Source organism: Papaver somniferum, chromosome 4, assembly GCF_003573695.1.
Source record: "Papaver somniferum cultivar HN1 chromosome 4, ASM357369v1, whole genome shotgun sequence".
NCBI lineage: Eukaryota > Viridiplantae > Streptophyta > Magnoliopsida > Ranunculales > Papaveraceae > Papaver > Papaver somniferum.
The window spans coordinates 153,598,255-153,624,020 of record NC_039361.1 but is presented as its reverse complement, the minus strand read 5'-3'; the positions used below and the strand labels follow the sequence as shown (position 1 = coordinate 153,624,020).

Here is a 25,766-nt window from a genome sequence, read left to right as displayed (position 1 = left end):
GGCCAAGGAAATAGGCGAGCGACAGGTAGTCACTATGGCACTTGATTGGCCGAGAATATGAGGAGTTAGGCTAGATAAATTGACCGACCAAGTTGGATGGTCGCGATCGCTTTGCAATTGGACAACCAAGATCCAACTTTTAATAAAATTAAGGCATCTCGACTATCCTACTTTGGCCGGCTACTAGGAGTCTGGGAGAGAAGCATGTAGGCTAGGAGCGATGTGATTGGTCAATGAAGAAGGAGGGCGTGAGGTTCCAAACATGGGACATGTTTGGCCGGCCATAAGAGGTGCAGAGCAGGATAGATTAGGCGGCCAAGTGGCGCGGCCGAGACTCTTCCGTTGCCGACCTAGTCAGTCGCGATTTTTATTTTATTTATTTTTTTCGACTTTGCTAGGGTTTTTTACCCACCAGTCACTAAACAAATTGATTCCTAGCGTGCTTAGGTTTAGTTTGGCCAATAGGAATCGAGATATCGTGCATGTTCCATTTTAGGGAAAAAATAATTAATTTATGTCATTCAGATAAGAATAAACATAAATGTCAGGTAAGCTTTAGGAGTTCACCTAGGGAAGGTAGTACTAAAACATTTTGACAATCAAATATGTGGGAAAAATCCCAAAATAACAGTGATGCCTTTTAGGTCAGATTTTGGTAAATGACCATTTTACTCATGGTTCAAAACTTGATGAATATGACTTTTCAATTCGAATTATAGAATAACCGTTTTGTCTCTGGTATGTAAAATTACTATTTTATCCTTGGTAGAAAATCCACCATAAACATTAAGTCCAGTGCTAAGTGCGAAACATTATATTGTTGCGTCGTAAGCACTAGATGGTGATGTTATAAATAGGAGCGAGACATGTAATTTTAACTTATTCGTGACACTTATACCAGAGGCCCTGTAGTTGACTTTCCTTGATACTCTCGTCGTGGTGATGTCAAGTAGTCGTCTAAGGAGCAATGATCGGTAGAGATGGACGAGAAAAACATCGTCTGAAGAGCATGAATCAGGATAACTGTCGGGGTAACAATGCGTCGGAACACTAAAGTGAGGGTCGAGGCGATTGTGCCGTGACAACACAATGATGAGTATTGAGGAAGTAGTGTGTCTCAACGCTAGGATGATGTGTCGAGGCAGTGAAGCCTGACAATACGGGTGATGAATGTTGAGGTAGTTGAGCCGTCAACAGTATGATGATGTGTTGCGGAAGTGAAGCATGACAACAGAATGATGAGTGTTAAAACAGTTAAGCCTCCACACTATGATGATGTGTGGAGGCAGTGAAGCCTGTCAACACTGGTGAGGGTTGAGGCAATTGAGCCGTCAACACTATGATGATATGTTGAGGAAGTGAAGCCTAACAACACAGTGATGAGTGTTGAGGCAGTTGAGTCATCAATACTAAGATGAAGGGTTCAGTCAGTTGAGTCATGAACACTGTGATGAGGTGTTGAGGCAGTGAAACCTGACAACACGGGTGAGTGTTGAGGAGGTTTAGTGCGTCCCAACACTATGATGATGTGTTGGGGTAGTAAAGCCTGGAAACACAGGTGAGCGTTGAGCCGTCAACACTATGATGATGTGTTGAGGCAGTTGAGCCGTCAACACTACGATGATGTATTGAGGAAGCAAAGCCTGACAACACAGTGATGAGTTTTGAGGCAGTTGAGTCGTCAACACTATGATGATGTGTTGAGGCAGTAAATCTTGACAACACAAGTGAGTATTGAGGAGGTAGCGCGTCTCAACACTAGGTTGATGTGGTGAGGAAGTGAATCCTGACTACACAGGTGATGATTGTTGAGGAAGTTGAGCCGTTAACACTACGATAATCAGTGAAGCCTGTCAACACAGGTGAATGTTGAGGCATTTGAGTCGTGACAATGTGTTGAGGCAGTGAAGCCTGACAACACAGTGATGAGTGTTGGGGCAGTTGAGCCGTTAATACTAAGTTGAAGGGTTCATGCAGTTGATCCGTGAACATAAAATGAGATGTTGAGGCAGTGAAGCTTGACAACACATGTGAGTGTTGAGAAGGTAGTGCGTCTCAACACTAGGATGATGTGTTGAGGCAATGAAGCCTGACAACATAGGTGATGAGTGCCGAGGCAGTTGATCAGTCAACACTATGATAATGTGTTGAGGTAGTGAAGCCTGACAACACAGGTGAGTGTTGAGGAAGTTAAGTCGTCAACACTATGATGATGTATTAAGGCAGTGAGGCATGACAACACAGGTGAGTGTTGAGGAGATAGTGCGTCCCAACATTATGATGATGTGTTGAGGCAGTGAAGCCTGACAGCACATGTGATGATTTTTTAGGCAATTGAGCCGTCAACACTATGATAATGTGTTGAGACAGTGAAGTCTGTCAACGCAGGTGGGTTTTGAGGCAATTAAGCCGCCAACAACATGATGAGGTTTAAGACAAATATGTCGCTAGGATATTTAGGATCCGAGCATTGATATACGGAACAAGTTCAAATAATTCATCCGTGGAAGTTGTGCTACTTGAACGGTTGGTTCAATCTTCTCCGAGAAGCTGGTTTTCCATCATTAAAAATGGAGTTTGCCCATCCACCAAGTCCCACCGGACTCGCTCTAAGCCCGTTAAAACTAGCCCAAACTACAATGAGTTCGAAACCCGCCAAAATCACTATTAGTAAAGTATATTTCTAGGGGCGAGATTTTCTTCTACCCTGAATTAGTGTCTGTCAAATCTTAATAATCATGGAAGAAAAGAAGAAGAAACAGAAGCAAAACCATAATATGGAATTTGAGTACTGTAAAGTATGCAAACTGAATCATAATCTAGGTCGAAAACATAAGTATTTACCAAACCATATAAAATCACTCTCTTCTTTTCTTTCTCGATTTAATAACAAACTTTCCGATGTTCGATTTTTCATCAAAAACCCTACTGTTATCCGTCTTGAACACGCTTCTCGTAATCGATTATGGTGCGTCTTTTGTGATTCCGATATTCATGAACTCAATAGCTTATTCGCTTGGTAAGAATTTCAACCTCTTAGTTTCACCATTTTCTTAATTTTATTTGAACATCTTTAAATGTTTTGATTCATCTTTTTGTCTGTGTGTGATTTTGTAGTAGTAATGCTATTAATCATTTAGCAAGTCCGGAGCATTTGAAGAATTTGAAGGATTTCATGTGGAAGAATGGTGGAGGAATGGATCGTGTTGGCTCGTTTAGGGTTTCTGAGTCTGATCTTTCTAAGGTATACTTATTACTTTGGTTATAGATTTTATTTGCATTTTGGTGTTGGGTTATCGAAGATGAATGTTGATCTGGGGTTACTTATATATTGCTTTAGGGATACTATTTTGTGACTCATAGGAATCACTTTTAGTCATCACAAGAGGGCCTCCTGCAGCAGCCGATTATTCATAGTGAACTTTTAACTCCAAACGCAAACCCTGAACCCTGGTAATTGGCAACAATATTACTTTGGTTATAGATTCTGTTTTTATTTTGGTGTTGGGTTATCTGAGATGATTGTGCAGAACTTACTAGTAATCTCCGCCAATGTGAGTTTGATAATGCAGTGATCTGGGGTTACTTATATACAGCTTTAGGGATACTATTTTGTGACTCATATGAATAACTTTTAGTCATCACAAGAGGGCCTCCTGCGTCGGCCAATTGTTTATAGTGAACTTCAAACTCTCTTGCACTGGGGGTATCAATGTGGCGTTTATTGCAAATTATAGATTGTTCATTACGGTAGTGTGTTAGAAAGTGATTAGAGCTGTGTCATACTTCAAAAAGTATGTCAATTCTGTAATAAAAACACCACTTTTCTGTGAGTGCTGTCAATTAGGTATATCTCATAAATTGCCTTTTTCTCTTTTTACTCATTGTACATCTAAACCACTAGAACTATCACATATGGATCTTTGGGGTCCTTCTCCTGTTATGTCTAATAGTGGTTATGTGTACTATGTCAATATAGTGGATGATTTCTGTAATTTCTGTTGGATTTTTCCTGTTCATGCTAAATCTGATATCAAAACAGTTATCTTCAACTTCAAAACTCAAATTGAGAATCAGTATTGTTTCAAAATCATCACTATAAGAACTTATGGTGTTGGTGAGTTTATTATAAAGAATTGGCTGCTTTTACAACCACTCATGGCATCAAACATGAGTATACATGTCCATATACTTCTGAACAAAATGGTGTTGCAGAAGCTAAGCATAGACACATTTTGGACATTGGTAGAACTTTCCTCACTCATTTATGACTGCTAACTATACAATCAATTGTCAGAAGTCTCAATTTCGTTTCACCTTTTGAAAAATTATTTAGCAAATCTCCAGATTATACTTTCTTAGAAGCTTTGGCTGCTCTGGTACCAAGATAACAGAGTTACTCTACTCAAAGAAATGAGAATGATCTCCCAGATACCAAACAACAAGGATTTTATATACACTCCAAACAGGCACTCACAACCACACGTAGACTGACCTACAGAACTATGTTGTCTTTAGGCGCTAGGCGAGGCGTCATGGGAAAAAAAAACTGTACACATCTTGGCGCCTAGGACGCTTTATTGCCTAGGCGCCTAGGGCACCTTTCACAACATAGCTACAGAATACAGACAAGTGTTCATGCTGACACAGACTGACAGTTCCAGTTATAGAATAGATGTAACAGGAGTTTAAACCATTGACAACCACCGTATACTCTTCTGGTTTCTCATTTCTGGTAATCAGGAGGGTTGGAGATTTTAAGCACGCACAGTAATGTGAGGCTAGCATGCTCCAGCCTAGTGTTTTACCCTAGAGTCATGGGAGAGAGGCTGGGGACTGCAGTGAAATCATATTATGCAGAATAATTGTATGTGATTGTTCTATTTGATATCGTGCCATTCTCAAGAGATTCATCTTTTGCCTATGTTTTTAAATTTCAGTGGGAAAAAAGATGCCGTGTGCTGGAGAATTCAGATCCTTTAGCGAATGGAGAAGCTTGTGGGCCTTCCTTGGGAGCTTCAAAAGATATCCACAATCAACTTATCTCTGACACTAAAAATAACTTAGAAATTTACTCTTTTAATTCCAGTAATTCAAATAGTTTTGTACCTTTACAAAGTTCTGCGAATGAGAGGCAACAGGAGTTTCCTAGAGAAGTCCATGGAATCGCAGCTGTTGGCTCATTTCTATGTGATACTTTTTTGCCAGCTGCTGGGGAGCACAGTTATTCATATGCACATGGTATGCATGGCATGGGAGAGACTATAACGTGTCCACAAGGTTTGGATGCTATTCTAACTATGATTTGTTTTCTTGCTTTCTTATCCCAAGTTTCAGAATAAATTTTACTTCTGAGTTCTATTTTTGAATTCTAATTCTGTATAGTAGTAGCTGATATTGTTTTCGCTCTTCCGTGCCTCAGATTATGCTGATAAACAAAATGGTTTTCTTGCAAGTAGTGGCGCAAGCTCAGTTGATTGCTCTCCCAGCAATAAAGCAGTAAGCTTTCCCCTGCTCATTGCGTCTTCCTTTTATAAACCGTTTCTTCTATTTGTTCATATCTAGTTAAGTTATCACATGATCTGAATCCCACTATATACATTTCAAGAGATTAAACGGAGGTTGTTTAACTTTTCAATTATATATTATTATATAATTTATAGCCTTGCCTGGGGTGAGGTCTTTAGGTGCTTAAGTTCTAATTGATCAAGTATAACAATCATATATTTCTGCCTGGTAGACATGGAAGCTCAAGCTCCTTAATGATTGTGCGGTATAAGAGTGAAGTAATGATGTGAGACACATTCATCTGGATCTTTCTTATAGAATGCTGCTATAATTTTCTCTATTAGTTTATTGGTGCTGCCTTTGTATCGTGGGTCATGTTTCTGTTATTCCCTGTCGTTCATTTCCTTTGTTCAGTACTACCATATAAAATTCAGTTGCTGATTTTTATCAAGCGTGTTTCTGTCATCTACTATATTTAGACTTTAGTTTGCCTGAAAATTTTAATAGAAGGTAGTTATTCATGCTAGGTTGGAAGACTGTGTAATGGTGGGAGCAGTAAACAGGGTATGGATTCACACATTTTTATTCCATTTGTTTTTTCGTTGTCTCTTGTAGGATTTAATGTCTCACGAACACAAGATGCGTCGTGAAATAAGGCAATTTGTGCGTAAATGTTATGCAAACTATCATTTGACACATGCAACGAAGTGTCTAGCGTTTTGTTATCTATTTTCACTTGCATTGACATGAACTTTGAACCATACTTCATATTGTGTTCCTTTGTACCATTTTCAGCATCGCAGAGTTCCACTCAAAGTCTTCCGTTGCTTCCTCAAGTGTCTAAAGACAATGTTCATGCGGGAGCTCCTCCACCCTGGTTTGACACAGTGGAAGAAATTCAGCTCCATCATATTACTGCAGGAGTGAGTGAGAGTGGCCTTGCTCCTTCCTCGCGTAAGTCGGTGAAATCTCAGAAATTAAACCCAAAAAGGGTGGGTGCTGCTTGGGCAGAGAGGAGAAAGCTTGAGCTGGAGATGGAGAAGAGAGGAGAAATAGTCAATAACTTTGATGCTGACTGGCTTCCAAATTTTGGTAGAGTTTGGCAATCAGGAAGCCGAAATGAATCACGGAAAGAGTTTCAGATGGAGAAACAAAAATTGCCTGAGGTTGACAGCGGACCTGATGTACCAATCGTGATACAACCCTACGTTAGCAAACGAATGGTAAATTGCACATTTCAAACTATGTTCTGGTTTATATTATGCGTTTATGATGATTGTGGCAGTTTTCAGATGTATACAGTTTTGTTTGTCGTGTATTATTCCTTTTCTTTTGGAGTGGTTCGCTTTCTTTTTATCTTGGTTTAAGTTCGTCTCTTTTATACGGTGGTGCTTGGTTCCGAGTTTAACTGTTTTTTTTTTCTTTTTCTGCATGGCTAAGAATCTCATGGTAGGTTATGTGGGAAATATATTAGCAGTAACCGTCATTCTTAATAAATCAAGTTCCTGAATCATGATTGTTATTTATGCCGTATTTGATGTTTATGATGTAGGAAATTCCAAACTTATTTCATATTTTCTTCCTCGTAATGCAGCGGAAGGATATTGCAGAAAATAAAGATGCAGTTGAGACTTAATTGTCATTATGGGTAGTTATGGCCATTCCTGGATCTGCATGCCTATAAATATTGTGCATTTTTGGAATGTACCTTAGTCATTTTCTGGTAAAAAGTTACACGTGACAGTCTCATTTCGGGGTATGTACCATATTATGTTGGCCCACAGAGAAGAATGATGGTCCTCATTAGGATATTGTGAAACCTAAAACTGTTCGGTCTCCATGTAAACAGCAAGGCCCGGAGATTCTATCTTATATAGTTGAGACTGTGATATGAAATCAAGTTCATTAATCATAACTGAGTAGTTGTACATACTAATGTGTTTGGTGTGAATGGACTTGGGTTTTTGGAATGTCTATTATCATTCTTTAGTTCTTACAAATTTGTCAAAACTGTTTTCTATTCAAATACATACTGATCCAACCAAGTAAAATTAAGAGAAATGCATGATGGTTCTTTATCTTTATGATTTATATCTAAAAACTCGACTCTCCATTTAGAAAGTGAGGTCAGTAAACATATCATTACTCTCCTCTTCCTGCACTCAGTTGTATTTGCCTAAGCAGTTATTATTCTGTATTAGTTTGATTTTATCTTACATGTTTTTAATCTTAGTACGTTTTGTGTGATTCCAACTTGACTTGTGTATAAGGATATCAAGCTTTGTATAACTGATTCATCTTATACTGGCTTTTGGATTTAAATACATGCACTGATAGTCTGATACATGAATGTATATCATTTTTCATCTCTTGTATCTCACTAGCCAAGTGTATTTGTTGACATAGGCCAGTTTACGTCTACCTTTGGTTGATAAAGAACTAGTAGGCAAAAGAACGATATCACATGATTCGAACTGTCGCATTAGAACAAAAACTAGTAGAAGTTGAACTCTCCACAATCCTAAAATGCCAAAGTTTCCCTTTGGAAGAAATCAAGTTTTCATGACATAGAAACTCCCAAGAAAACCATTTCTCAACCGTTCTATCGACATCATGAACCAAGACATCTGTATTGTTCCCAAACCTAGCAATCATACTGGTGGTATAGATTGCAGCCATCCTCGCAGGTGCCTCTGGTTTATCACCGCTTGGTCCATCAACCACCACTACGTCCCACTTGAGTTCGTATATCTCCTTTGGTAGCTGTGTCAGTGCTAGTCGGCATTTTGATGATTGAAGCGGCTGTGCTTCAGGTGCACAATCAGGGTGCGTCCTTGCATGTCGGAGCAGGTTGTATGCCTCTTTGGCGGCTGCCTGATGCTCAATTTTGTACATCTGCATGCCTTCTTTTGTTCTACGGATTGCTAGCAGCTTTTCAGGGTCATCTTCGAGGAAGATAGTGGTGCCTCCACTGTTCAGCGACGAGAGTTGAAGGGTTTGAGGTCTTATACCGAATATGAGGAGGTTGCAGGGGACTCTTTGCGAGATGATACTTGTGAGGAGTTGGAATTCCTTTACAGTGAGATCTACATCTAATTTGGAAGGGGAATATGTTCTGTGTGTGTTTGATGCATGTAATCGGGTGTTCTTCTCTTGCTGAGACTGAGATAAAGTAGGAGGTTGACTAGTTCCTGTGGTTGTGATTCTGAGGAGTCTTAAAAGTGAGATGGTTGATAGGATGAAGAAGAGGATAATGAGGAGTTTCTTTGTGGTAATTTTCATTCTCTTTTTTCCTCTCCCGCTTTCTTTTTCATTCTTGCTGTCTTTATGGCTGTGGTTGTGATCTTTGTGATAACTGTCTGGAATCTCAAGCAATACTTGTGATTCTGACGAGTCTTGAGGAAGGGAATGAGTTGGAGAAGATATAAGAGGATGATCCACAGTTGCTTTTGAGGACATTCTCTTTATTTTGGTTTATCTTCTACCACCACTATCACTGATTCACTAGCACAGAGTTGGGTATTCTCATTATTGTAAAATTGTATTATGATAGTTTCTTGGTCGAGTAGAATTGAAGGAAACCTATTGCTTTTGTTTGAAGTATGTCATTATTGTTGAGTTGTACTATAGAATCATACATGTTAGTTGTAGGATCACTGTTAGGGTGTTGGCTAAGTTTTTGTAGGTTCAATGAGTTGCTAGACTTCCCTTTACAAAAAGTTCAATAACTTTTTTTCTCTTCATTTGGTGACAGAGTACGAATGTCATATAGTGATGCAGTTGGAGAGCCACCACGATCTCACGGTGTCTGTTAGTACTGTGTATTTCCTCTTCACTGTTTTCTTGTTTTTCATTCTTTTCACTTCGTCAACCTCAGAACTGAACTTCACTTTATGCCTAACTTTTCTCAACCATTAACTGTTCTGTGACATACTAGTGCTCAGATGTAGTCGTTGCGTCATATAGGCGCCATTTATCAGTTGGAATTTTTTTAGGTAAATCACTCGCAGAGGAGAGGTTGTCTGACTCGTCTTTAAACATCTCTATCTTTCTGAACATTTTGAAATTTTATTTGCTCTCTGATTAGTGCCGAGTCTGCTGACCTTATCACAAAAAGGTGGTGGTATTGACATACCAACGTTTGTGATGGAAGAAAGTTAATTATAGAAGAAGAATGGAAGTGAAAGATGGATTAGTTGAGACTTGAGACATTACTTATCTAACCATAGAAACCTCGACTCACCAAGCTGCAGTTTCGTCATCCTACTTCAGCCTTGCAATTACTTTACCAGACACAAGGGACCCAATTCCTCTTTTAACCTTCTAACTACTCCACAATGCCACTGTTTACTTATAATTTGATTTGATCCGTAACTCAATTTTTTATGCTGTGATCCCTACTTGGCTTTATAAAACAGACACATTAGATACATTACAACTACTGCTTCGCTGTTTAAGTTACAGGATTTTCATCTAGACTTACAATGTCATTTTTCTACTGAAGAAAAACTAGGATATACAGAACTGTTGAGAAAATGGGGTATCTCCCCTAATCAATGAACCAATAAAAATCATCGGACAATGACCGCTTGCTTGGAAAATAATTCCAAATTTTCGCTTTTTGTATGTACGTCATTTTGTGCATTAGAAATCCGCCGAGTTGGTAATCAGCATATTCGGAGCCTATTCCATGTATCTGTATGAATTTTTCGACTCCATTAATTTCCATTGCATTTGTTTATATAGTTTCCCGACAAGTATTCTTACGCTATCGTTCGCATAAGGGTATTGTCTATTTCGCAACACTGTTCATGGGAATCCTGATTAGAGGCATATTTTGGTTGGCTACTTCATAGTAGCTTCATCTTTCACTTTCTCTTTCTCTGTAATTGTAAAATAATGACTAAGTAAGCCTATCATCTCTTTTACAATCACAGACAGACATTGTTTACACCGGCCAAACAAATTAACTAGTCTTGTTTCTTATGTTGGAAAGATTGAAATGAATAGATTAATTGAAGAAGGAAAATAGAGGGTAGAGTAAAAACAACACCAAACAGCTTGTTTCTGTGTTTTCTTTTTATATGATCTGCAAGATTTTTAACGGTTGCGAATTTGAATTATTGCGTGTTAAGTCTTAATTATATTCACAGCTCTATTATAATGACATTTACTGGCTTTTCAACCATTTTACATAGGGGTGGTTTTTATGATGATACTAGATAAAAAAATACCCAGAACAGTACGCTAGTAAATTTTTCTCCACACATGACCGTGTTTTGTCTGTTTGATCGCTGATCACGGACGTGGCCATACTGTTGTTTGTTTCCTTGTCAATTCAAAGTTAAAATTTGTGATTAGAGCTTTAATTAGGGGTTGCTGCAAGATTAGTCCTTTTCAGCCTCAAAAGATGCTTTTCCTTCCCCACCGCTTTTCGTTTGTTTGTTTTCTTTGTGACGTCTTCAAAATGGTGTCACAATTCATTCCAAAATTTTGAATTATCAACCTTGAGAGCATCTTCCATTTTTAAAACCATCATTTTCTCGATTATTAGTATTCTCACTAAAGTGGACATAGAGAGCTGTAAGGCCAGGCTAAGTCAATGGTTAAAACCGAGGCGTTTAAACTAAAATCATCACGGTAACATCTGGAAATGCCTTCTAGTCGTTGAACATGGTGACTTGGTCTCATGACAGTCTAGAGTCATGAGTTAACCCAGCTCATATCTATAAGGACCCTAGTCCCTAAACAATTCTCATCTTTAGGCAAGTAATACATCTGCAATATTGTCTAAAAATACACCAATTTTACAGATTCACAACTTTTCCAATGAATGATTTGTTGGCAAATTCATATCACACTCAAATGTTTGAATCAACCGGCGTATATTTCACATATTTTACTGATTGGTTGATTACTTAATTGATGGTATATTTTACATATTCTACTGATTGGTTGATTACTTAATTGATGGCCCCATTATCCTCCATGTTTAAAATCATGACCCTCGTTATTTAACTTCGTAAATTAAATCAAGGATAGAGATTGAAATGTGGAATATACACTCGTTAAGGAATGTGCACGAATTCGCACTCATCAAACAGGGATTAAACTACTAAACTAACTTCTCGGAAATTCTAGGTTTGCATTACCCATAATGGATTAAACCAAGTCAGTTGTACTTGGATTTGATTTGACTAAAACAAAGTTCAAGTTTTTGTTCTTTCAAAGAGGAATGTTGTCGACCGTGGTACATTTTAATTTCATCCGTGCTTTAGGTATCTTAAGAGAAAATAATAGTATACTTTGATATTGGTGTTGTCATTGTCAAAGTCTAGTTATTGTTCTAAATTTACTTAAAATCATCTCTAGTTCTCAAGTAGTTCAGCCACTACAAAAATCTTGCTTGGGTTTTCTCTTCGCTTCAAGAACAACAATCTCCTCCTCTAATTTCTTCCATACCCTGCAAAGCTGATCCTTCTCTTCTGCAACCTCATTTTTGCTAGCAGCTTCACTGACACCCAACCGCGCGTTCGAATGATGGGGAGAAACGTCGAAGACCAGATTATTTTGCACCCCGGATCCAAGGTATATATGCATATTCATGTTTGCGAACTATAAGAGAAGTCGATTATTTTATTTTATTTTTTTTAGTATTTGGATAGTTTTAAAACCTCTGACATTAAGATTCTCAAATAGGCTCCTATGGAAATTTCACTGGAAGAATCATTATTTGGGTCGATACCCCGGTCGCCGATCCAAAATGGAAGGCCTAATAGCATGGTTGTCAAGGTAAGAAGTGATAAATACATGTATAAGTTTGTCATTTAAGTTGTTGGTGAAGTTTTGTAATCTGGAATTCAATTGTTGCACAGAAAGCGCATGAACTGATCCCAGCTCACTTAGTAGCAGAAGCAATATCACAACTTCATGGGGAAGATCTCATAAGATGGTCAGGTCCGATCACACCCAACGAAATGCTATACGTGAAACAGTACGTCTTTACCAAATACCCTCAGTACTACAACGGGCTAGTCGAAGAAGGTGACAATACTGATAATAGTACTGATTTGAGCAGTATTCTTCTCCTAGTTTCGGAAGCAATCTGCCTGACCCGGAGAAGATCGAATTAGCGCCTTCAAGATTGCTCGAAATGCTCACAATGAAATCTTCGTTCCCCGGTACGTTCATTTCGATTCCGGAAATTCAAGCACGGAACAAGGTTTTAAAACACTGTGGTTTAACTGAGGATGAATATCTTGTTCTCTTCGTTCCAAGTTATAAGGAAGCTATGATGTTAGTAGGAGAAGCATACCCTTTTTTTAGAGGGAATATTTAAATGACGACAATCAGCGAAGATATCGACTGCATAAAAGCATTTGCTGGTTATAAGGAATCAAAGGTGATTTCAGTTCCAGAGAGTTGGATGGATTTGAGAGTTAAAGGTTCACAACTTAGTCAATATTTCAGGAAAAAATGTAAGTATACACCAAAGGGACTATTTTCTTATCCGGCCGAAGTCAATGGAACCACTTATTCGCTGCATTGGGTGTCCGAGGCTCATCGGAATTCATGGCATGTGCTCCTTGATGCAACGGGGCTTGTCGTGGGCGAGGACCGTCTGAATCTTGCGCTGCACCGTCCTGATTTCGTGCTGTGTACATTAGATAATACTCATGCTCAACCTTCCAAGGTTACATGCTTGCTAGTGAGGAGGAAATCTTTTGATGCCACAATTTCAAGTCAGATTTCCGAGTGAATAAGTTTGGATCATGAGTCGGTTTGTATAAAATTTTACAATATATATTAAGTTTTACTTTGAATTTTTATCACTGCTTCGTTCGTATATATAATCTGCTTCTCTAGAAGCAAAAGTTAGAAGCAAAACTATTTTATTTCACAAAAAACTGATTTTTCTGTTTCTATAAGTTATTCTAAAAAATCATTACCAAACTGATTTGTGACTTTTCGTCGAAAAACAGATTTTAAGTACATCCAAGCACCGTATAAATCTAGTGACCTGAACTCTGCCCCCAAGACCCAAAAATTACCAACAATTATTTGTTTTATTTTAATTCGTACTTACTTATTCTTTTACACCCTTCAGTTCAAACTATAAGCAGAGGAAACACACGAATTTAAGATAGAATATTTCGAGATATATCATTAAGATCTTCTTTCTACTTTGTATACTTAATGTAAACATCTGCAGAGGCCCGAAAAACATCACCCTTGGCCAACGTATTGATTTGGGTAGCAAGCAAGCACTGAAAACGAGTAGCTAATAATCTGTGGAAGAAACCGACACACTTGCAGTCACTGCTACACTTCTTCATACACTCGTCGACCCTCAGTGATCCTTCTCCGTCAGAATCATCCAGTAGCCGATAATCTGCTACATATGGGACTACGTAATAACCCACATTGGCTGCACTAGCATTGCAAGAAGGTATGCTTGGTAGTTTGCAATTCTTGTCCCAACCCAGTTGTCCTTTCGGTGTCGGACAAGCAACACACTGGCCATCCTCGCAAAGGCCGAATGACCCACACTTTGGAGGTAGGATGCATTCATTATCGCCTCCCTCTCCAGAAAAGGTGGCATAAGTTTTTTCCCATGCCTTATAATTATTAACTGGTAAGTCAGAGTAAGTATAGATAAATAGATTACCATTTGAACCTATTCGAAGCATAGACAAAGTACTATTGTATTTCGGACTCGCCAATGGATAAAAGGAATTAGTACTAACAACAATGCTTAATGTGATATAGAATCCTCCGGGACCGGGTCCAAAGAAGTACTTGGAAGTGTCAAAGGTAATATTACTCCCTAACACAGACATTTGTGTTACGTTATAATAGTTGATAGGTTTCGATGATTTCGGTTCCGGAGCGATGAACAAACTAAGTTTTGCATCCTGCAGAACCAAACTGTATCTCCCGTTTACTATCTTGTTAGTAGTCGAACTTCCAGGACCAAGACCTTGTCCTACCAAGAGGGTATTAGTAGGATAATGGAAACTCTGCCAGACAAATCCGCCATTTCTATCAAGAAGCACCAAGTTGCCATTCGGGAGCAGTCTAATATCAACAACACCTTTGTTGCTCGTCCTAGTTTGCCAACCGATTCGACCATTTCCATCGATTAAAGCAAGATTTCCGCTGCGACTGAAAACAAGTTTAGCTTTGTTCCCAACAGGACGATTAAGGTTAGCTGCCCAAACCCAACGCGTAATGCCGTCAGAATGAGCATGACCCATACCGATAGCAAGTATGTAGGAGTTGGTAACGGGTACGGATTCGTCGATACCAGTACTCTCAGGGTTGGCTTCATAAAAACAAAGAGAAAATGGATAGCTTTGGATCGGTAAATCACGGAAACTCACACGGTATTCGGTTTCATAATAACCTGGGCGGAATCCGTTGGGTTCCAAGTTGTAACTGAATCTTTTTGATGCTGGAACATCTGCACTTACTTCTGCAACTAGTGAAGAACAACAAACAATCAAGAAGACGGTAAGAGATTGAAGAAATGAAGAAGCATAAGATCTGATCATCTTTACTATACTGGTTCTATTCTATCTATATTGCAATGGGATATGTAGTCTTATTTATAAACCGGAAACTGAATAAATTAAACCCCTCACTTGGCTATTTTTAATCTGACACTTGCATGGAAGGAAGGCAAATTCATGTTACTATGCTTTGTCAGATATATCACTTCGTCGGTAAGTTGAAAAACGTAATCTTGTGCGAATCTAATAGTGAGGAAATGAACGTGCATCCCCCACTTAAAATGGATCTTACTGATAAACTAACCAAAGAACGAATACTGTTCTTCTAATTTGCTTACGCTTGTGTATATTATGAACACGCCAAGACGCACCAAAATATTGGAGAGAAAATCTAGAGATTTGCAGAAATTGGTACTCAAAGTCAACCATTGTGTTTTCAGTATTTTTGGATAATGGAGATGTGTGCGGAAAAGAGACAGATTTCTTAGAGGCATTCCTATGTAACCCATGTTTGGGACGACGAGAACCCTGAATACTTAATATTGGCATCTGAACCCATGTAATAGTTACGGATGCCTCCTTCTCCCGCCCATGATAATGGCGTGCAGTTGCTCTTCTGTAATGTGTGATAATATTACTGGCGGGAGTTAATTAGGATATATATAGAATTTAAACTCATCCAAGATAACGTGATAAAGAGTGTCTAAAAGATATTAAAAGACCAAATCATCCTTTTTTATAAATATACGAATCCAATTTTATTGCAACAGTAAAATTAAAACTCATCCACCACTAATCCTACGTGATGAAATGAAAATAAAAATCAAAACGAAACCAAACAAAAAAAAATCAAGAATAAACTAAAATATGGGGCTACCAGATATATATGAGATTGGGTGTAATCTTGTACGTAATCCCATATCCAGTATGATTCCAAATTCCTACGAAATGTCGTCAAAAAAATATATTTTTTAACATGACGGTTTTTCTTGGTATTCAACCTTGACGACTATAGTCGTCATGCTGTTTTATATGTAATCATGACTAGCATGTGTATAAGATTTTGAGTCGTCAATGTTTGACATGTTCAACCTTGACGACTATAGTCTAGTCGCTGAAATTTTTTATACTTTCCCAACTAATCATGCATTTGTAATGCCTTTCTCTGTATGGAAAATCTCATTTGGTTGTCAACATGGTTTATTATCAACATGCCTGCTGTAAAGGGTTGTCATTTTTGTTTTCAATCGAGCATGCTGATTTTTCATACTATGATTCTAAAAATGTTGACTTCTTCTGTAATTTGGTCTCAAAAATCTTCCAACCAAAAATTCATAAGTTCAATCTAACCAACACAAGATTTCATAACTTTTAATTCAACTAATTAATCTAACTAAATTAATTAAACTAAAAAGGTTAATTATTGTTAATTAAACAATGGCAATTCAGCCACTCTAAAAAGATATATATGGTTAAGGGGATTTTGGTTTTACTTCCTAATGATCCTATTTTGTTTTATTTGGTATACCCCAATTAGTCTGGGTATGCTTCGGTCTCGCGAGTCTTTTATGAGGTATTTTGGTAGCTTCAAGAAATAATTTTTTTGCCTTTTTAAGTCAATAGCAAAATGTATGTTTGGGAAGTAAAGAAGTTACTTCTTTTTAGAGCAAAAACTTTCTGCCTTTTTAGTTCTGTGGAACGACTTCTCATAAAAATCACCAGTTTTGTTGTCTTTTTCGACTGACAAAAGCCGTTTATTAATTTATTTCGATAATGATGAACATAGGAAATATAAATTGGATGTATTATGACAAGTTAGATTGTTGTTTTTTTCTGTTTTGATCGTTGGAGATGTTTTTTTGTCTTCCCTAATCATTATTTTCCACAAATCAAGTGAAAATAAAAATCGAGTTTATCAAATTGCTCGCCTAATCAGTGCACCAAATTTATATATTTAGCTCACTGATTCATCATCAAAAAGTATATCACATTTTATCCCTTTAGATGGTGAAATTTAGATACGGGGCAAAAGTGTCATTTAAAGACCATAGGCAGAATGACACTTCCATAACTAGGGGTTTAGTCATCATTCTGAGCTAACATGTCGTCTTCAAAAGTTCAGCAAAACTATAATGAGAGAGGGTTCGAAATTATTAGAAAGCTCTGGAGACAAGTTTGATCATCCTCGCCAAAAGACAAGCTCGTCCCTTTAGGACAAAACTCGACCCTCAAGGTAGAGACTAAGCCCTTGGTCCTCAAGGCACCCGCAACCACGATTTCTAATATATGTCCCCACGAGACACTGCTGGTCGTGATGCCTTGAATCCTAGCATACATCCTCGACGAGAAACTGTTGGTCACATAGGTTCTGTAGAGCGTAAAACGTCCCCGACAGACTTATGAACCGGGACAACCATAATGTCATCATGTCTTCGCATGGTTGTGATTCCATGACTCCTAGTATATATCCTCGACGAGATACTACAGTCACGCAAGATCTGTAGATGCGTAAAACGTCCCCAACGAGCCTCCTGTAAGCACGAATCACCCAATTTGAGACCAAGGACTGAATCCTAGTATACCATCGCGAGATACACTGAATCTTAGTTTCTGGATCTATCCCTACTAGTAAGGCATTTTCAAATAAGTCTAGATGTCGATCTTAGGTTTTGCAGGATTTGTTGAGTCCCCAAGAGCTCACCTTGGTCCTTACCAATGTAAATTTTCATTGAAATAAGTTACTGGGGCGTTTCTGTATGCAGGAAGAGATCCAGGTGATCCAGGACGCACTAACCTATTTACTAGGGGTCAAACACTCATCTAAGAGAGAAAAATGATGGTAGAGATAAACCTCTCGAGTGTGTCAGATGATGATTTATATAAACTGAATAAAAGATATGTTTTTGTGTTTGGATTGATGGAATCACTTCCTTCCTAATAGTGACCATAATCAAGATCCGTAACTAAGTGATTAATCTTCCACTCGCCAAAATGTAGCTAGCTAAAATCAGTGGGATAAAGTGGGATTCTAGGGTTTCTGAAAGTGAGTTACGGGAGGTTGAGCATGAACAATCATAGCCTAAACCCCGTACAGTGGTCAAAGGCTGCTTCAGTCACAGGAGAAGTTAGGGATGGTCTTAGGAAGGGTAGAAGATGAAAAGAGAGATCAGGTAATTCTAGGATTTGAAGAAGAATTTCTATGAGAGTTTATGAGAAAGTTGTGTGTTATCTTGGAGAAATTGATGACCAATTTATAGATGAATTTTCTAATCTCAGGTCGATGAAGATAGGGGTTGCTTGTCTTGAGGAGGACTTCACCCATCTTTTTAGGAATAAACAGAGATAAACTAGGTCGAGTTTATCTCATTATTCCACCGATTTTACTCTTTTTTGTGATGAGAAATAGGCCGGGTATTTCTCACATGTGCCGTAGACCGACAAACCAAAACCCTAATTGATATCCCCTCATTTGTGTGAAGATGAATCAACATTTGTGATGATATGTTTAGAGAGAAATATTCTCTTTAGCCGAGTTGGCCAAGATAAAGTGATATATTCTGATTTATGAGAATGACTAGGATGGATCACGTGAAAAGACACGGAATGCCCCAGAAATCGTGTGTAGAGTGTGAGAGAAGCTGATGTTTAGCTCCCTCTCTCCATGACTAGTCAAATATGTCACGTGGATACCGTATTAATGTTGTGGATCCCTTTGTTGAGCATGCGGAGATCAAGAGAGCTTATCCAAGTTTTGGATAGACTTGTACAATTCTTGCCCAATTTACTAGCCGTGAGTCTGGCAGAGACTCCGAGAAAAAGGCTTGAGCCTTATTGAGGCTTGTGCCTAAATCTTATGCATGTATAAGACTCTTCAGACGACACAACTCAGTTCGGATGAGGCATTCAGAGGTTTGGGTGACGCTACTAAGGCTGTCTGAGACTTGGTCGACGGGACCGAGGCTGTCTGGGATTTGGCCGACGCGACTGAGGCTTTCTGAGACTTGGTCGACGCGACTGAAGTTATCTGAGATTTGTCTGATGTGATTGATGATAAGCACGTAAGCGTTATATTTTATACCCATATTTATATTAGTTAGGACTCGATATTTTGTCTAACAACACTATTTTAGTGCTTTTGTAGAAAGTACAAGTAAATTTGATCATCCGAGAAATAAACGCTTAACTTACAGCTTAAATGGCGTTTGCGGCGAAAATCACAAAATATGGCTGGCTTGGTATCTTCATATATCAGCAGCATATAGGTCATCTCCCGGCCAGAGAATGATACTAATGGAAACGAAGAATTATCTTTGTTTATTTGGTCAAGCACGTGACAAGTAGAATTCCTAGCAAGAGAATTGTTCAAAGACACAGACAAAAAGGGGAAGAATGAAGACGTTGTCGGCCGCAGCAATTAATCACTTCCAGCAACAACATCTACAGATTTGGGGATCTTTGGTTAATCAATTTGATTGTGTTCTAGTATAGCAATGGGGGTTCTGTCCAAGTGAAGGTGCTATGGATGAGTTGGTTTATCTGTTGAGCTTGATGTTGGTTGTTTGTTGAAATGAAACGATCGACAAAATTGTTGGGTTTTCAGATGCTTTAACTTCAGTTAGTTAGTGGTGTTCGAGTTCTCGAGATAGTGAATGCATGGATGATTGCATATGGTGGCTATATACGTAAAGCTTCCAAGGTTCAAGGAAATGACAGTGAAAGCTTCCATGCAGTCTGATTACGAGTGATAAAATAGTGAAGAACTGGTGACCAAACTGCCTTTGTTTTGGGTTGTGTACGAGAAGATGGAAAGAGAATGGAGAATGAGCTGAACGTGGAGGCCGGTTTGGAGTCTGCATAGAAAAGGAAGCGCGGCTACTGGGAACAAAGAAAAAGGAAGAAGGGAAGAAGAAGAGGATCGATTGAGGGGTGACGACGGCAATAAAAATTTAATTTATCTTTCTCTTTTAATTCATTTTGATGGATTTTGAGAAATCCATTTCCATGTGTTGCTAAAATTTTTAGCTAGGGTTTTATGTTGAAACCACTTGGAGCATTAGACCATTTTCGAATTGATTACATATGGTTTTGAGTCTATTATGATTTGAATAAACTACCTCTTGATATTGTTTATTGATTTAACTGAAATATGAGTTGTTGCTTCACCGGTTTCATATAACCTTTGTGCCTAATTGTTAGGTTCATATATATTTTTGTCTTATTATTTGATATTCCATGCTTCGGTTAATTTCTTTGATGGGTTATGCTTAGAAGAGCCAAATAATATTTGTGATTCAATATTTTAGTTTTGCATAATTTCTCACTAATGCAATTTGATGGATCATACTTGGGTTTAGTATTTTGATGTGCCATGCTTAGGGTGTCCCAGTGATATTTGCGACTCTAAAACATATAATAGGTGATGTCGATAGAACATGCGATAAATAAATATTCATGAGTTATGTATCATTTCAGTAATTGAATAGAAATAGTGGTGGATACTACAAACCCTGGCGACTGACTTTTCCATTGGATTCGTTTAATTAATTTGATTTATTTTCTTTGTTTTTATTCTTTCAAAAATCCAAAAAACATCATCTCTGGTTAGTCAATCAGGATTATTGGTTACAATATTTCCACCGCTCCTCGTGGGAACGACCTGTACTTGCCTTTGTCCACTAGTTAGACATCGTGCGATTGCGGTTATTACATATATGATTCATTGAATCCTATCAATTGAGTCTCTCCGAAGTCAGCTGGGATATTTTCGGGAGAGAAAGGAAAGCTTGCACGCCTAATATTACCTCTGCGAGATTTTGGCTCACTTGGTTTTGGACAGTGTATCTTGCATAGATGTGCTAAGAGTTAATTATATTTGTATTGAGGGGAAGACATGACCAGTGTATCTCAAAAAGATTTTCTAGGAGCTTGTCGAAAAGGCCCAGAGGCAGAATAACCAGCATTTCTCGCGGGGATGTCCTAGGAATTATTCGGAAGTCTCGGTAAGTCGAGTCAGAACCTAGAGTAGACATGACCAGTGTATCTTGTGATAATGTAATAGAAATCACTCCTTGATCTAAAATAGGGTGAGTCGTGCTTACAGAAGACATGTATGTCTCTGCTCAGGGTCATAAGTTCGTTGGGGACGTTTTTACGCATCTACAGAGCCTACATGACCAGCAATATCTCGTCGAGGATGTATACTAGGAATCATGGCATCACAACCAACAGCGTCTCGCGAAGACATGCTGGAATTGTGGCTGTTTAGGTTCATATACTGGGGACGTTTTACGCTCTATAGAACCTACGTGGCCAGCGATATCTCGTCGAGGATGTATGTTGGGATTTACGGCATCACGACCAACATTATCTCGCGGGAACGTATACTAGAATTTTTGGTTGTGGGTGACTCGAAATCCTAGGACTTAATCTCTCCTGTGAGGATTCTTTATCCTCTGTCCAAATTTCCCATCTACATTAGTCAAACTCAACTAGGAATTAATGAATGAGTTAAATTAAGTATACTTAACTTGGAATAAAGAACACAACAACTCATACTTTTTCCTTAAATTCTAATCTGGTTTTTAATGATATAAAAATAAACAACAATATCTCATCTCATATCTTACAAATGAGCATCAGAGTACATAAATATTTATCCACTTTTCACAAATGAAAAAAATAAAAAGAAAAGAGAAATAAAGAATGAAAGAAACAAATTTGATTCATAAACTAACACCTTGTTTGTTTACTCCTGACTCATCTGGATCTGACTGACATCAATTGATTTGAGTCAGATCTGACTCAATATGTTTGTTTGAGTCAGATCTGATTCAACTGACCGGAAAAAATATGAGTCAGTGGTTTGATACCTTAAGTCCGGGGTATTTTGTTATCTAACTCGAACTGGTCCGAGTCAGGAATTAGATCTGAGTTAGCAGTCGAGTCAGATGTTATTCAAAATTGAAAACAAACAATCTGACATCTAACTCGCAACGAGTCAGAGATTGACTCAGATTCAGATCGCGCCAGTCAGATGCAAACAAACATGGTCTAACATCTTAAAAAAATGGCGAACATGGATCATTTTAGCTGAAACTATTCTCACCAGTCACCACGATAGGCTAACATCTGCCATTGAAAGAATTTCAAAATGCACACAAGTTCCATTGCAATCATATGCGTGTCCAATTTTATTTCAAGTCTTTATTATTATATTTAGTCCTTTCTCCGAGGCTGATTTAAACGCATGTAGGATGCATATCCCTTTCTAGACTAAAGTCACTAAACTAGTCCAAATCATCTAGGTGAATATAAGCCCAACCATTCCCACCAAAAGAAAACGCATAATTATTATTATGAATTTTGTTTATTTTTAACGCATAACTATAATGCGTGTGCTGATGTGATTTGCAAAAGATTCAAGGAAACCGCTTGGATGTTAAAAATGCTATGTTATTTCAATGGGAGATTTACGGAAGACTTTCAGTCAGAAAAGTTAGTGAGTGGAATTATATCATAAGATTTAAACATGACTATGAGATGTAGAGGATCTTAAATTTGGCTACAAGAAGAGTATTTGGAAATTTATTTTGCATCAAAAAATGGGAAGTTACTGATGATTTACAAGCTTGGTACCCAACAATTGAGATGTTCTTCATAACTATAAGTAATTTGTCACCAGCTCAGGTCACAAGTGATAATCTCAGGAGATACTTAGCCTGCATGGGGGAGATTTTATCTTTCTTTTATCCAGTAAGAAAAAACAATGAGAGCTCTCAATCACTGTCAGGGCAAGCATTAGGTTCAGGCAGATATTAAGGTTTACTGTACATGCTGAAAATGAACTAGATTTTGTCAATCCAGTGTACTTTGATTTTCATAATTTTCCATGCAACTTCTGTGAATATTGTGATTTAATTGGTCATAAGATGAGAAACTGCATACAAGCTGATCTTGCTCAACATCAAGCTGAAGTTAACCAAGCACATGCAGATGCAGCTTTGCTTGCAATGCAACAAGAAGTGGTTCTGCAACAAGAACAAATGCAGCCAATGATGGTCCAAGACAATATGGAATTATCTGAGGACTCTCTCTCCAACTCTTCTGTGGAGCAAGCTGCAATTGAGGTAACTTGTCATGATTACCTTTATAAATTAGATGATGATAAGTAAAACCAAAGTGAAACAATACATACATACGTTAATAGTGCTGATCAAGTGGATATTTACCCTTCTGCCCAAAATGCTGCTCCTGCTAGAAATAATATGGATTCTTATATGTGAAAAGCTATTCAGAAGAGAGACATGCCTGGAAATCCATTCAAATTTGAAACTAGCATTTGGAATGAAGGCTCATCTTCTCAAAAACTGAACAATACTGATAGCACTGCTTATCTCAGAAACTGGACTCTAATGCAGAGTTATTTTCATTGGGACAACCTTCTCCCTGTCCGAAAAAGGCCAAGATTAGATGGCCTGGAACTGACTTTGGCTCCTCCAAATCCAAGTAAAGTAGAAATTAGGGTAATGGAGGAATCTGAATCTGAGGGTTCTTTGAAGAATTACCCTCATCAATGATTTAATGGGGAATCTTCAAGTGGTAACACCAAGGCAAAGTTCAATGAAGAGTAGTCTATCTAAAAAATGATCTCAATGCAACAACAGAACTGAAGTTAAGAATTCATAGATATATAGGCATCAGGGCCCAAAAGCTATCACTTTTTGTTACTGCTTTATTGTTTTACTTTTTCTTGTTTTTAATTTCAGTCCTTGTACTTGTTTTTCCCTTTTAGTAGCCACTCTACCGTGTTTCTGTACTTTCTTTCTGTTGTTATCTTAGTTAACTGTTCATACTTGTTATGTTTTGTTAGCCTGTTTTCTGTAGTTATTACTTTATAGTATTGCTCTCTCTTTTAATTTATTGTTCTTGCACTCTGTTTCATCTTGAGTCAGTGCTTTACTAGCAATTTTTAATTTCCCCTTCTGTGTTGTTTAGGCAGTTGAAACTTCACAGCTTTCTACCAGATTAATATTGATAAAACCAAAACAATCCTGTTACTCTGTGTTAAATAGGTTGCTGAATTTATACAACTCTTCTTTCCTGATATCTTGTTCTGAAATTTGCCTTTTGGAGGGGACTAAAACTCGTGCTTGTGTTTCTGAGTTCGTGCTCCATTTGGTTTGGTTTTGGATTTCCTAATTTGATTTCACAATCAAAGTCCTCCTCGGATCTAATTTGTTAAATTGGCTACCAATCTTATTAATAACTCAGTTTCCTGTGTTTGTAGCTATCATTTTTAGAGTGTACTTCTCCTTGAGCTTGTTGGTTTTCTGTTTTTGGTGTTCCCTAATTCCCCTGTTGCTTTTCTGGTCCCCTCCGTCTAATGTAATCTGCTGTAGTTAGTTTTTATTGGCTATATATTAGTTCTCTTAGCCTCTTCAATATGTTTTCTTTCCCTTCAGTTTTTTATTCACCTAGAAAATCTCCAATTTTTCCTAACTTTCTGTTTCTACCTACCATGAGGATTCTCTCATGGAGTGTTCAGGGTACTGGAACCCAAATAACTAGAGGCCATCTGGATAATTTGTACAATAATTTTAAACCAGAAATAGTTTTTCTTTCGGAAACAAAAGCTCATTTCGATAAAATGGATCTTATTTTGAAAAAATCGAAATTAACTGATTAATTCATTATTTCATCCGCGGTAATCGCTAAGGGGTTAACAATTGCCTGACATAACAATGTAGAACTAAAATTAATTTCGGCTCAGTTTAATGTTTGTCATTTTGAAGGTTCTTATGGTGATAAAGAATTCGAATTGACCTGTATTTATGGTGCAGTCGAAGCTGAAGAAAAAATAATTCAATGGTCTCACATTCAGAATTTAGCGAGTCAAATCCAAAAACCATGGGCCCTGATTGGAGATTTTAATATAATACTGGATCCAACAGAAAAGCAAGGTGGAAATAATACAAACTTTAACAGTAAAACAATTGTTAGACAGATAGTAGATTCTCTATTCCTTGAAGTTGCGGGTTATAAAAGCGCTCATTTCACATGGTGAAACAACAGAAGTGGTGACGCTAATATCTGCGAAAGGATTCATCGATCTCTAACATCCTATCAATGGATTCAATTATTCCCTAATACAAAGGTGTTAGATCATTGCTCGGTCGACCTCGCATGCGTTGCTATCTCAAGCATGTTTGTCAATGTTAGTGATCAAAACTATAAGTCAGATTTCTAGTCTATCATAGCTAAGTCTCGGACTAGGATAAACAGTGTAGTTGAGCTCAAGGACTTCATGGAGATTCATCATACAAGAATAAGAACTACTTAATTAACCGGTGGAACTTCTCGACAAAAAGGTATGTGAAGACTTGAACTTATCTGTCACTCAAAAGTCTATCTACTCTATCTCCTACTCTTTGAGACAAGAAGTCGTATGCTATATATATAGACTTGGATTATACACACTTGGTATTTCAAGCCGAGTATACCTCGCTTATCTATATCTCGAAATATGTGTTGGTAAGCTTTTCGCTTCGATCAAGTTTATCTTTACCTAGTGACGAAAGTCATGATATGGTTCAATCATCTTGAAAGTTGCTCTGGCGAAAAATGGTTTGTGAATAATAACTATATAACGTCCTCTTATAATGTTTCAATGATTGAAATGAGAGTTTAGATTACATAACCAATGATGGACATAAACATTATTGTGGAAACACATTTATGTATGAGTCA

At 37.8% G+C, this 25,766-nt stretch overlaps 3 protein-coding genes and 1 pseudogene across 4 annotated transcripts; 2 read left to right on the top strand and 2 right to left on the bottom strand.

Moving 5' to 3' along the window:
* The first annotated feature begins 2,700 nt into the window (after positions 1-2,700).
* On the top strand, positions 2,701-7,501 carry LOC113271619 (TITAN-like protein). 2 transcript variants are annotated; one of them, XM_026521513.1, is made up of 7 exons: positions 2,701-3,019; positions 3,121-3,244; positions 4,941-5,280; positions 5,423-5,499; positions 6,036-6,072; positions 6,304-6,731; positions 7,103-7,501. In XM_026521513.1, the coding sequence occupies exons 1-7, from the start codon at positions 2,739-2,741 to the stop codon at positions 7,142-7,144; spliced, it is 1,329 nt and encodes a 442-aa protein (XP_026377298.1). In that variant the 5' UTR covers positions 2,701-2,738; the 3' UTR covers positions 7,145-7,501. The 2 variants fall into 2 exon arrangements, with proteins under 2 accessions (XP_026377298.1, XP_026377297.1); XM_026521512.1 differs by having other exon boundaries at positions 3,118-3,244.
* A 467-nt stretch (positions 7,502-7,968) lies between these two features.
* Positions 7,969-8,967, bottom strand: LOC113273314 (glucuronoxylan 4-O-methyltransferase 1-like). The gene has a single exon (XM_026523055.1). The coding sequence runs from the start codon at positions 8,965-8,967 to the stop codon at positions 7,969-7,971; it is 999 nt and encodes a 332-aa protein (XP_026378840.1).
* A 2,942-nt stretch (positions 8,968-11,909) lies between these two features.
* LOC113274376 lies at positions 11,910-13,313 on the top strand (annotated as a pseudogene).
* A 375-nt stretch (positions 13,314-13,688) lies between these two features.
* LOC113273313 (epidermis-specific secreted glycoprotein EP1-like) lies at positions 13,689-15,062 on the bottom strand. The gene has a single exon (XM_026523054.1). The coding sequence runs from the start codon at positions 15,060-15,062 to the stop codon at positions 13,689-13,691; it is 1,374 nt and encodes a 457-aa protein (XP_026378839.1).
* Positions 15,063-25,766: the final 10,704 nt, after the last annotated feature.

What these genes read in the sequence shown, in the direction of transcription:
- LOC113271619 (XM_026521512.1), top strand. Translation starts at nt 2,739, where the DNA reads ATGGAAGAAAAGAAGAAGAAACAGAAGCAAAACCATAATATGGAATTT. An exon ending in GACTATAACGTGTCCACAAG is followed by an intron (nt 5,281 to 5,422) that starts GTTTGGATGCTA and finishes TCCGTGCCTCAG; the next exon opens with ATTATGCTGATAAACAAAAT. An exon ending in TGGTGGGAGCAGTAAACAGG is followed by an intron (nt 6,073 to 6,303) that starts GTATGGATTCAC and finishes TACCATTTTCAG; the next exon opens with CATCGCAGAGTTCCACTCAA.
- LOC113273314 (XM_026523055.1), bottom strand. Translation starts at nt 8,967, where the DNA reads ATGTCCTCAAAAGCAACTGTGGATCATCCTCTTATATCTTCTCCAACT.
- LOC113273313 (XM_026523054.1), bottom strand. Translation starts at nt 15,062, where the DNA reads ATGATCAGATCTTATGCTTCTTCATTTCTTCAATCTCTTACCGTCTTC.